The sequence below is a fragment of the Mixophyes fleayi genome, chromosome 12 (genome assembly GCF_038048845.1).
Source record: "Mixophyes fleayi isolate aMixFle1 chromosome 12, aMixFle1.hap1, whole genome shotgun sequence".
Lineage (NCBI taxonomy): Eukaryota > Metazoa > Chordata > Amphibia > Anura > Limnodynastidae > Mixophyes > Mixophyes fleayi.
In genome coordinates, this window is record NC_134413.1 from 84,697,705 (window position 1) to 84,708,420 (window position 10,716).

Genomic DNA, 10,716 nt, shown 5'->3' on the forward strand with positions numbered 1-10,716 from the left:
CTGTATGTACTGTACTGCCCTGCCACATATCGCATTATATGCTATATACCTCTGTATACTGTACTATCATATACCCCCTATGCACTATATATCTCTGTATGTACTCCATGGCCCTACACATTATACCCGCTGTATATTATGTGTCTCTCCATATAGTGTATATATATATATATATATATATATATATGAACCTCTTAATATTTAGTCAGCTCAGGGACGAGACCACTCGGGGGCACTGTATCAGAGGGCAGTTACTTAGTGCTGTGGTTACCCCCAAAATATTGGTGATCAGAGTGGAACGATTCATCCACAAGTTCACCTGTTGCTTTCCCTCAGTATGGGGCCATACAGCTAAATTAATATTGTTTTCAGTGTCATGGTGCCTCCGTTTTTTCATAGTCCGGGGGTGAATTTGTGCTTCTATTTAGGGGTGTTGAATCCTCCTTTTTGTTATCAGTGGTCTGCAGAAATCGTTGTTTACCAATCGTTCTTCTCCGTGGCCGCTTTGTGGGTTCCCGTGGTCTTTATAGTAATTTAGAGCATACACTGTGCAGCCGTCAACAGGTGATGATGTTCCCTTGTACTGAGAACATGAGACATAATTACATTGACTTCTATGTAGACTAAGGCAGGTGTCAGAATACGGCCTAGTGAGTGGGATCGGAGAGTGGGCCCATGGATGTATGACGACGTAGCTACAATTTAATGTTGCTGTATGTTCTGCCATCTACAGCCGGTGAGTGGACGCCGTTAATGGCGAATGAAGACTCTGTGCAGCGAGAGAAGAAATGTGAGTTGAATTGATTTATGGGGTAAACCTTTCGGTCCAGCCATGGGGATATTTTTACAATTTTCCATGAGAGGACAGGAAACGTTCCTCCAGGGGCGTAGACGTTAGGAGTTTGGTTAGGCAGACAGGGGAGCTAAATTCTGGTTCCAGAGGGGGGTATATGTCCTACAAGGATTTCTCTGGTGGCTTTGTGGTCAGCCTCTCCTCTGGAGGAGACAGAAGAGAGATGGGACGCTGGGGGACACTGTGGTCTTATTTCACTTATTTATCAAGAATTAGGAAGATTTCTCTGACTACCGGCGCTTATGTCATCCTCTGAATCTGTTTTTCTCCTCTCAGGCCTCCTTATAGCCATCGGTTCTTCTGTGGAGAAAATCATCTCTCATTTTAACACCAGCAGAAACCAAGTGCAGAAGGTGAGAACATCAAGAGATGATTCATGGAGAAAAGGAAAACTGTGAAAGAGAGAGAGGAAGTATAAGAAATGTAATATGTGACTGGGGGATGGATATCGGGGGTGAAGGGATAAGATGGTGCTAGAGATGAGGAGGTGTTGGAAAGATAGTCTGAGGTGTCTGGGAGGATGGATATTAGAGGTAACGGAATGAGATGAAGCTATGGATGAGAAGGTGTTTCTGGAGATATATATAAGCAAGGTAATTTGAGTCGGTAGGAGAATAAACATTAGAGGTGAAGGAATGAGATGGTGTTGAAGGAATGGTGGGAGAGATCTGAGCATAAGGGGCTGAAAAGATGTGAATAATTCTCCTCCTTTGTCACAGGCACAACTTGGGGATAGCAGACTGAGTCCAACACTGGGTTACCTTATCCTAAACCACTTATGCCCCTCACTGTACTCCTTACTCGGGGACGGACTGAAACCTTTTCAGAAGGATGTGATTATTGGCCGGAGGTGGCTCAGCCCCTGGAGTGTGGTGGAGGCCTCCATTAAAACAGGTGAGAACACACGGCCATAGCGTAACACTCCAATCACAGACTCCGTATTAGCCAATGTCAAACATTTATAATATTCTCTCCCAGGTCCCAAGTCTCTGCAGACCCTGTTCTGCAAAGTCAATCGCCTCCAGCAACTCCGAGACCCACAGAGAAGGTTCAACGCTTTCATCTATGGACTTCTGAAGTGAGTAGGGAACAAGGCCAAATCTGCTGTAGAAATATTGTCAAGCAGTAGTCACGGGAATGAGATGGTGGTTTGGACGAGGAGGCGTTTGGGAGCTAAGTGAAAGAAAGGTGATTTAGGAAGGTTAGGAGGATGGAGAGCAGGATAGGTGTAACCAAGGTGATATGGGATGTTTCAGAAGATGGATCTCAGATGAAGACATTAGATGGTGCTATGGATCGGGAGGGGTTTGGGAGCATAGTCTGTGTGCAAGAATGGTATAATCACACAGGATGTGGTAGAAATTGTGGTCACTGATCTTCTCTTTATCTTCTCAGTACGAAACAGCTGGATGTTTGGGTGTCACATCTTCATCAGACATATGGTAAGCCCAAACGCCCATAACCCTGAATTCAGCCTCAACCAACTCATTTATTGTGTATTTAGAAATGTATCTCCCCGGCCTACTCTAAACTGGTGAATAATGAGCAATGTATGATTTATGTGTCCACCCCTTCCTATCTGCATGTCTCCAGGATAACAGCGCTATAATATGTACTGCTTCTTTGTGTACCCTTTAGAATTGTCTTAATTTCAGTATAAATGTGACCTTAACTGTGCTTAGATCTTCACCTAAGCCATAAAATATTGTTGAGCAAATAAAACCATTTCATATTATGGATTCACAAGTTCCTTGTTTAAATTGGGATGATTGTAAATAAAGTTGATCGATCCATCCACTTAGGAGCAGCACGCTCTCGTCACGATACTTCTGTAATCTGTATTATTGTTCCTGCTCCTTCCAGATCAGCTGTCCATCTTCTTTCTTCCTACTGGGTTCCTGCCCACGGCCGTTGCTCGGCCAGACCTACAGGAGGAGCTGCTTCTGACCTTACAGCCCCTATCCGCGCTGACCTTTCACATTGACCTTCTGTTTGAGCATCATCACCTGCAGCTGCAAGATCTATCGACCCCACACCGGAGGGTGAGCCAAGGACAGACGTCGCATAACTGGGGCGTACCATCTTTCCAACATATATTGGACATCGGGGGGTGGATCACACACAACCTCACAGGGAATGCAGAAAAAGAGACTGCGTCACCAAGCAAAGGCAAATCGGAGGACAGCCTCGGGGATGCATGCTCCTCTAGTGGTGGTCCACAACTTGACTTGTCTTTCCACTCCAGGGATGGTCCACAAGAATTGTCTTCACATGGCAGAGACATCCTGCAGGACTTGTCAGCCCACCAGAACGATAGCCCACAGAACTTGTCCTCTCCTGTTACAGCTTCAATGCAGAATGTGTCCTCTCACAGCAAAGACCATAGTAACAAATGGTGGGAACATCTACACCAGGCCTCTCGCATGTATATTCCTTCAAAAAAGGATTCCTTTTCCTTTACCACTCTAAGGAAACTAACAAGCTGGGGGACCTCTGACATAGAGTATGACCAAAGAGCAACCTCAGAAGAGAAAGATTCTACAGAAGGAAGGAATGTGGAGAAGACATCTTACGAATGCTCACAGGACACCGTGAACGGCAATGAGATTCCCAATGACTCTATAAAAGCCATTGACCGAGGAGACTCATGTGAAGGTCTTAAAGAAAGCTTTAACGGTGCTGAAGGGATACAGCCTATTAGGACACTGGGTGGCAATAGGAATCCTCATCGTAGCAACGACGAGAGGGGAAACTGGTTCGGACAACTCTTTGGAGCAAGTTCCTCTCATGAACGAGAGATGGAAACAAGAAATGTAAAACCCAGGTAGGTTAAAGTGGACTTATTCTCTACAGTCAAGGTACTTACTGTATCAGAAGGGGTAGGACATAACTTAAGAACAATTATGGTGTATCAGAAGGGCAGATACGTACTGGACTGAGACGCGGGGGTTTAGGTTTATGGTATTCTACACTACTGGCCGCTGCCATGGGTTATCCATTAATAAAAGGAGTAGTAGAATGGAAACAGTGATTGGGTAAAATCTTGGGCTATTCCACCCTTTTGTTAAATTCCACATCAGGTGTTTTGATATAATTCAGTGATAATCCCTAAAGAACTGGCCAATAATGAAGTTGAAAGGCCAAGCCATTATTAGTCAGCAGTGCTGTGAGAATTAAAGTCCCCCATTTGTACACCGTCTGGCTGGGGGACACTATCGGCTTCTAGTTGGAGCAGGAACAGAGTACAGAGACAAATAAACATTCATTCGTTCGTTCTCTTTGGTACCCGAGAACAAAATCTTGATGATAATCAGCTCACTAGCTATCCACCTCCCTTCTACAGCGGTCTTCTCCCAATCATGTATCTATTCCTCATCCATGACACCACTATCCATCTTCTCCCAACCACACGTCTATCGGTCCTCCATCCACCTCACTACTACAGCGGTCTTCTCCCCACCATGTATCTATTCCTCATCCATGACACCACTATCCATCTTCTCCCAACCACACGTCTATCGGTCCTCCATCCACCTCCCTTCTACAGCGGTCTTCTCCCCACCATGTATCTATTCCTCATCCATGACACCACTATCCATCTTCTCTCAACCACACGTATATCGGTCCTCCATCCACCTCACTACTACAGCGGTCTTCTCCCCCCCATGTATCTATTCCTCATCCATGACACCACTATCCATCTTCTCCCAACCACACGTCTATCGGTCCTCCATCCACCTCACTACTACAGCGGTCTTCTCCTTTTACATTGCCCACATTGCTTTCATTGGTTTCACTGCTTTGTCTCCGCTTCTAATTTTATCTGTTCCACTTCGGACTCCCTTCTGCTGCCCTCCTCTCTGTACTTCTCCCCCTCACCTCCCCGCTTCCTCCGGCCGTTCTCTTATTCCCCTGTCTCTCATCATGCCGCCTCGCTCCTTTCCCATACCCATCCTCTCCCCCAGCCCCCGCCAAGGGCCCATATCTCTCTATCCTATCCCTCACCCCCCCCCCTCACTCCATCAACCCTGACAATCTCATCCATATCTCCTCTTCTTCATCCCTCCCTTTTTCGTGTGCCCTCTGGAACTCTAGGTCTGTCCGTAACAAACTGTCCTCCATTCAAGACCTCTTCATCTCTAACTCTCTTAATCTTCTTGCCATAACTGAAACCTGGCTTACTTCTTCTGATACTGCCTCCCCTGCTGCTCTCTCCTATGGGGGCCTCTCTTTCACCCACTCCACCAGACCAGACGAGCATCCAGGTGGGGGAGTGGGCCTCTTCCTATCCTCTAACTGCACTTTTCGGGTCATACCCACTCTACCTTCCCTCTCCTTCTCCTCCTTTGAAGTCCACTCCATTCGGCTCTTCTCCCCCATCCACCTCCGTGTCTCCGTCATGTACCGTCCCCCTGGCCCTACCTCTCTTTTTCTCGACAACTTCGCCGCCTGGCTCCCCCACTATCTTTCCTCTGACCTGTCCTCCATTATACTGGGCGACTTTAACATCCCTGTTGACAACTGTTCTGACCCTGCCACCATCAAACTTCTCACTCTTTCCTCCTCCCTTGGCCTTACTCAGTGGACCTCCTCCCTACCCACTGTCTTGGTCACTCCCTCGACCTTGTCTTCTCTCACCTCTGTGATCTCTCGGACTTCTCCAACTCTCCCTTCCCACTCTCCGACCACCATCTCCTCTCCTTCTCTCTGTCCTCCTCCCCTTCTCCCAGCTCGCCTAAAGCCACCCTCACCAGGCGCAACCTTGACGCCATTGACCCCATCTCCTTCTCCGCCTCTCTTGAAACTCTCCTATCACCCCTTCCCTCTCTTGCCTGCCCTGATCAGGCATCCTCTCTCTACAACCAGTCCCTCACTACTGCCCTGGACACCATCGCCCCGGCCTCTTCTATCCGCCGTCGTCGCCTTACTCCCCAACCCTGGCACTCCAAACTCACCCGCTCCCTCCAAAAGTACTCTCGCACAGCTGAACGCCTCTGGAGGAAATCTCGTTCCCTGGCTGACTTCCTTCACTTCAAATTCATCCTCTCCTCTTTCTGCTCTGCCCTGTCCCTCGCTAAACAATCCTTCTTCAAGTCGCTCATCTCTTCTCAGTCCTCCAACCCCCGCCGCCTCTTTGCCACATTCAACTCCCTCCTCTCCCCCCCCCCCCTCCCACTGTTCCGCCTTCCCTCTCGGCGTCTGACTTCGCCTCATTTTTCTCCTCCAAAATTGAAGCCATTAGACACAACATCTCCTCCTCCCACCCCTCTCCCCCCACTCCCACCGCTTCACCTCCCGCCATCAACCAGCTGTGGTCCTACTTCATCCCCACATCAGGTGAAGAAGTTCGCTCCCTTATTCTTTCCTCTGCACCCTCTACCTGTCCTCTTGATCCCATCCCCTCCCACCTCCTTCGCTCTCTCTCTCCTACTGCCTGCTCCTACCTCGCACACCTCTTCAACCTATCACTCTCCTCTGGCGTTGTCCCATCCTCATTCAAACACGCTCTTATCTCCCCTATCCTTAAGAAACCTAATCTCGACCCCACCTCTCTTGCTAACTACCGACCTATCTCTCTTCTCCCATATGCCTCCAAATTACTTGAGCGGATTGTCTGCAGCCGCCTCACCAGACACCTCTCTGACAACTCCCTCCTTGATCCTCTCCAATCCGGCTACCGCCCCCTCCACTCCACTGAAACAGCCCTGGCTAAAGTTACCGATGATCTCCTATCAGCCAAATCCAAGGGTCACTACTCCATACTCATCCTCCTTGACCTCTCCGCGGCCTTCGACACTGTGGACCACCCCCTCCTACTGCAAACTCTTCTCTCTCTCAGCCTCTCTGGCTCTGTCCATGCCTGGTTCACCTCATACCTTGCTAACCGATCCTTCTCTGTATCCACGTCTGGTTCTTCCTCCACCCCCTCCCCTCTCCCTGTTGGAGTCCCTCAGGGCTCTGTTCTTGGCCCTTTACTCTTTTCGCTCTATACTTCCTCCCTTGGGGCTCTCATCTCCTCTTTCGGTCTTCAGTATCACCTATATGCTGATGATATTCAACTCTACATCTCTTCTCCTGATCTTTCCTCCTCCCTCCTCTCTCGTGTAACTGACTGTCTCTCAGCCATCTCATCCTGGATGTCCTCTCGCTTTCTTAAAATTAACATCTCCAAAACCGAACTCATTGTCTTTCCCCCACCCAGGCTCCCTTCCCACCATGACCTCTCTATCGTTGTTAACAACTCCACTATCTCCTCTGTCACCCAACTCCGCTGCCTAGGTGTCACTCTCGACTCCTCTCTCTCTTTTGCCCCCACATTCAATCCCTTGCCCAAGCCTGTCGCTTCCAACTCCGTAACATTGCCTGCATCCATCCCTTCTTCTCTCAAGATGCCACCAAAATTATCATCCATGCTCTCATCATCTCCCGTCTCGACTACTGCAACCTCCTCCTTACTGGCCTCCCCTGCTCCCGCCTTGCCCCCCTCCGCTCTATACTCAATGTGGCAGCGAGACTCATCTTCCTCTCACGCCGCTCCTCTTCTGCCTCCCCTCTCTGTCTTTCCTTACACTGGCTCCCCTTCCCCTACAGAATCCTCTTTTTAAACTCCTTACCACCACTTACAAGGCTCTCTCTCAGTCTACTGCCCCTTACATCTCTAACCTCCTCTCCATTCACACACCCGCTCGCTCCCTGCGCTCAGCCAATGATCGCCGCCTCTCCTCCACTCTGATCACCTCTTCCCACTCTAGAATCCAAGACTTCTCCTGCGCTGTTCACTGGAATGACCTCCCTCGCTCCATCCGTCTCTCTCCCAATCTGTGCTCCTTCAAGCGGGCTCTTAAAACTCACCTGTTCCTTAAGGCCTACCAACCATCCACTTAACCTCTCACCTCTTCTGGTTCTCCCCTGCCCCCTTTCTCTCTCCCCGTTGCTTCACTGGCTCCCTTATGTACCTGATTCTGTTTACCCTCCCTTAGGATGTAAGCTCGTATGAGCAGGGCCCCCCCTCCCGTCTCCATACCTGTTCTTCCACTCCGTCTCTACTGTATCTGCCTGCCTGGAGTTTCTGAAGTACTGGTACTTTGTGTTTATTGTTCTGTACTGTCTTACCCTGTATAGTCTACTGTTTGTACCATGTACGGCGCTGCGGAAACCTTGTGGCGCCTTACAAATAAACGATAATAATAATAATCATGTATCTATTCCTCATCCATGACACCACTATCCACCTTCTCTCAACCACACGTCTATCGGTCCCTCCATCCACCTCCCTACTACAGCGGTCTTCTCCCCAGTATCTCTTGGTCTCCATTCACCACTTGTTCTAATTGTTCTCCATCTATAATATATATAATTATATATTACAGTATAAACAGTCCTTCTGTCACCACTATGATCCTTATTAGAAACCAGCAATTGTCCGTCCTCTATACCTTTGGGGATTGTTTCTCAGATACCTGACTGTTCTCTTTTGCTCCCTGCTCTGGTTATCATTGCCGCTTCTTTCTTTCAGACGTCCGTCCAGTTGGCTTCCACCAAATGTCAATGTTTGGAACTTTCTACGAAAACCTTCTACGTCTGGAAAACTGGAAATCTTTCCACAGGAGTCAGAGGGAACTTTGCAGAAGACAAACCAGAAACCTGAAAGGTACAGGTAATGGGCAGCACTAATCTAATTAGACCGACAGCCACCTTCTATCTCACCGTATAAACTCCTAAGTAATATAATAGTTAGAGTTGAGCCCCTAATGACACCAGTCGGGGGGAGGGTTTATCTTGGCACCAGTGCAGTAACACGGTTTGTATACACCCACAGGTCTCTCCGCGCTCTGTGTGACCACGCCGCATCCGGCGAGACTCAGCTAAGCTTTAAGAAAGGAGACATCTTGCAGCTAGTTGGGACAGTGGACGAGGATTGGATCCGTTGCCGCCATGGCAGTGATGCAGGCCTGGTACCAGTGGCATACACGTCGCTCATCCTGTGATGGTGGTCCATACTGCGTGTGTACCCTCCTACGTACCAGTCTATCAGAGCTTTGCTTCCCCCTAATTGCAAAATACTCTGCATCTTGCATCCCCCCCAAGTCCAGTATAACCTCAGCACAGCGTCTGGCCGATCCCACAGGAAAACAAGGTGTATGTCACATATATTTAGAACTACAGCCCTATCGGAAGCTTTTGGGGTAGAGGTGGAAGGTGTTTGGTCACTTCCGGGGGATGAGGTTTAAAACAAACAACCTCCGTGAACTGTATCAACAATCACATGTAAATTACTTCTTGGGCGACATGGTATATTGTATTCTGGTCCAAGTATCGGATCGTCATAGGAACACAACCTTCCTCAGTGATGGATTAGTGGGTTATTGAATATTAACTCACCAGGGAATGAGCTGTTATAAATCATGTACTTTCTATTGGTGCAATTATAACGTTATATTAATTAGTGATAAATGAAGAGGATTATATAATGTGTAAGGTGCTGATTACGGGACAGTCCGTATCTGTATGTATTATAGACTATATCAGGCCTGTCCAACCTGCGGCCCTCCAGGTGTTGTGAAACTACAAGCCCCAGCATGCTTTGCCAGTAGACAACCTGTTGATAGCTGGAAAGGAATGCTGGGACTTGTAGTTTCACAACATCTGGAGGGCCGCAGGTTGGACAAGCCTGGACTATATGATATATATCTGATTTAATGAGAACGGTCTCCCCCAGTGTTCCTATACTGATATATGGCTCCGCTACAGGCTGTGACTTGTACGTATTTATAACCTGCGGGAAGTGAGCTTCGTATAAGTAATAAAAGGGAAACAACTCTACGTGTGATTATTAATGTGTCTTACTGAAAGTAGTTTAATATCACAGATTAACGTATGGTTATTATATACCCGTGACTGGGCTCTCCGCTTCCTCCCTATAAATACACTATTAGACAATGGAAGAACGTTGCATCTGGTTATATTTGGACAGTATTCTCTAAAGTGGTGAAACAAAAATAAAATGATTCTACTTTTATTTCCAATTTTCTGTACAAATTAATATAAAACTTGTTCTAAAGGCAACAAATTCACAAATGGTTTAGACAAGTCTTGAAAAGATGAATCCCTTAATATCCTCAAACATGAACGTTCCTGTGATATGTAAATAATCTGTATCGCTGACGAGCTCACAAAGGTTCCACCCCAAACAAAAGCTATTTGCTGTTAAAGATGACGTTGGTCATTGACTGTACCGGTCTTAAAAATTACTTTAGATATTTGTGAATAAGCAGTTTAAAGAGTATTGTTACGGACACAATATTTATACTGATTGAATGTAGGAGAGAATTGGCGTTTAGTGTACTGCACCTTCCAGTCTCCTTAGAACCGGATTTACCATTATCCCAGAATTGTGACAATGTGAGACGTGATGTCCTTTTAATGTGGAAAATCCAGAAATCAGCTGCCGGTTTGAAGGCCATTTACGTGACACCCTAAATAAACTGGGGTCTTAAGAATTGCATTTATTAGACGGTGAAACATTACACTGAACAAGGCACTTCATCGGGGAACACGGTAAAGGATATTTGAGGGTGACAATATGCAGAACTGTACACGGACAGGACACAAGTTCACGTGTTCATCAACCGACATGCAAGGCGTAACAACACGCACACATTTTCTGCGTCAACACGAATTCGAGGACATCTCCAACGCAAAGGAAAACACAGGAATAACACAAGTGAGAAGTAGGAAAAACAGGGATTTTGTTTCCATTTAATACTAGACTCTCAGTAACTGAGATAGCAGAGTTACATCCATTGCTAGATTCGGTAATACATCATTTACAGAGATTAACATCGAAACAATTAACTATGACG

General features: G+C 47.2%; 2 protein-coding genes across 2 annotated transcripts in view; one reads left to right on the forward strand and one right to left on the reverse strand.

Annotated features, from left to right (window-relative positions):
* THBS3 (thrombospondin 3) overlaps nucleotides 1-7,765 on the reverse strand; it is a 113,832-nt gene extending 106,067 nt beyond the window's left edge. The window contains exon 1 of the mRNA XM_075192448.1: nucleotides 7,747-7,765. The gene's annotated coding sequence lies outside the window, so the exon portion shown is untranslated. The remainder of the gene's footprint in view (nucleotides 1-7,746) is intronic.
* The window catches only part of RUSC1 (RUN and SH3 domain containing 1), a 31,018-nt gene extending 21,342 nt beyond the window's left edge, over nucleotides 1-9,676 (forward strand). The window contains exons 3-10 of the mRNA XM_075192444.1: nucleotides 734-790; nucleotides 1,130-1,206; nucleotides 1,573-1,747; nucleotides 1,832-1,931; nucleotides 2,249-2,295; nucleotides 2,717-3,677; nucleotides 8,370-8,504; nucleotides 8,673-9,676. Coding sequence (XP_075048545.1) covers nucleotides 734-790; nucleotides 1,130-1,206; nucleotides 1,573-1,747; nucleotides 1,832-1,931; nucleotides 2,249-2,295; nucleotides 2,717-3,677; nucleotides 8,370-8,504; nucleotides 8,673-8,841 — 1,721 coding nt within the window. The 3' untranslated portion in view covers nucleotides 8,842-9,676. The remainder of the gene's footprint in view (nucleotides 1-733; nucleotides 791-1,129; nucleotides 1,207-1,572; nucleotides 1,748-1,831; nucleotides 1,932-2,248; nucleotides 2,296-2,716; nucleotides 3,678-8,369; nucleotides 8,505-8,672) is intronic.
* Nucleotides 9,677-10,716: the final 1,040 nt, after the last annotated feature.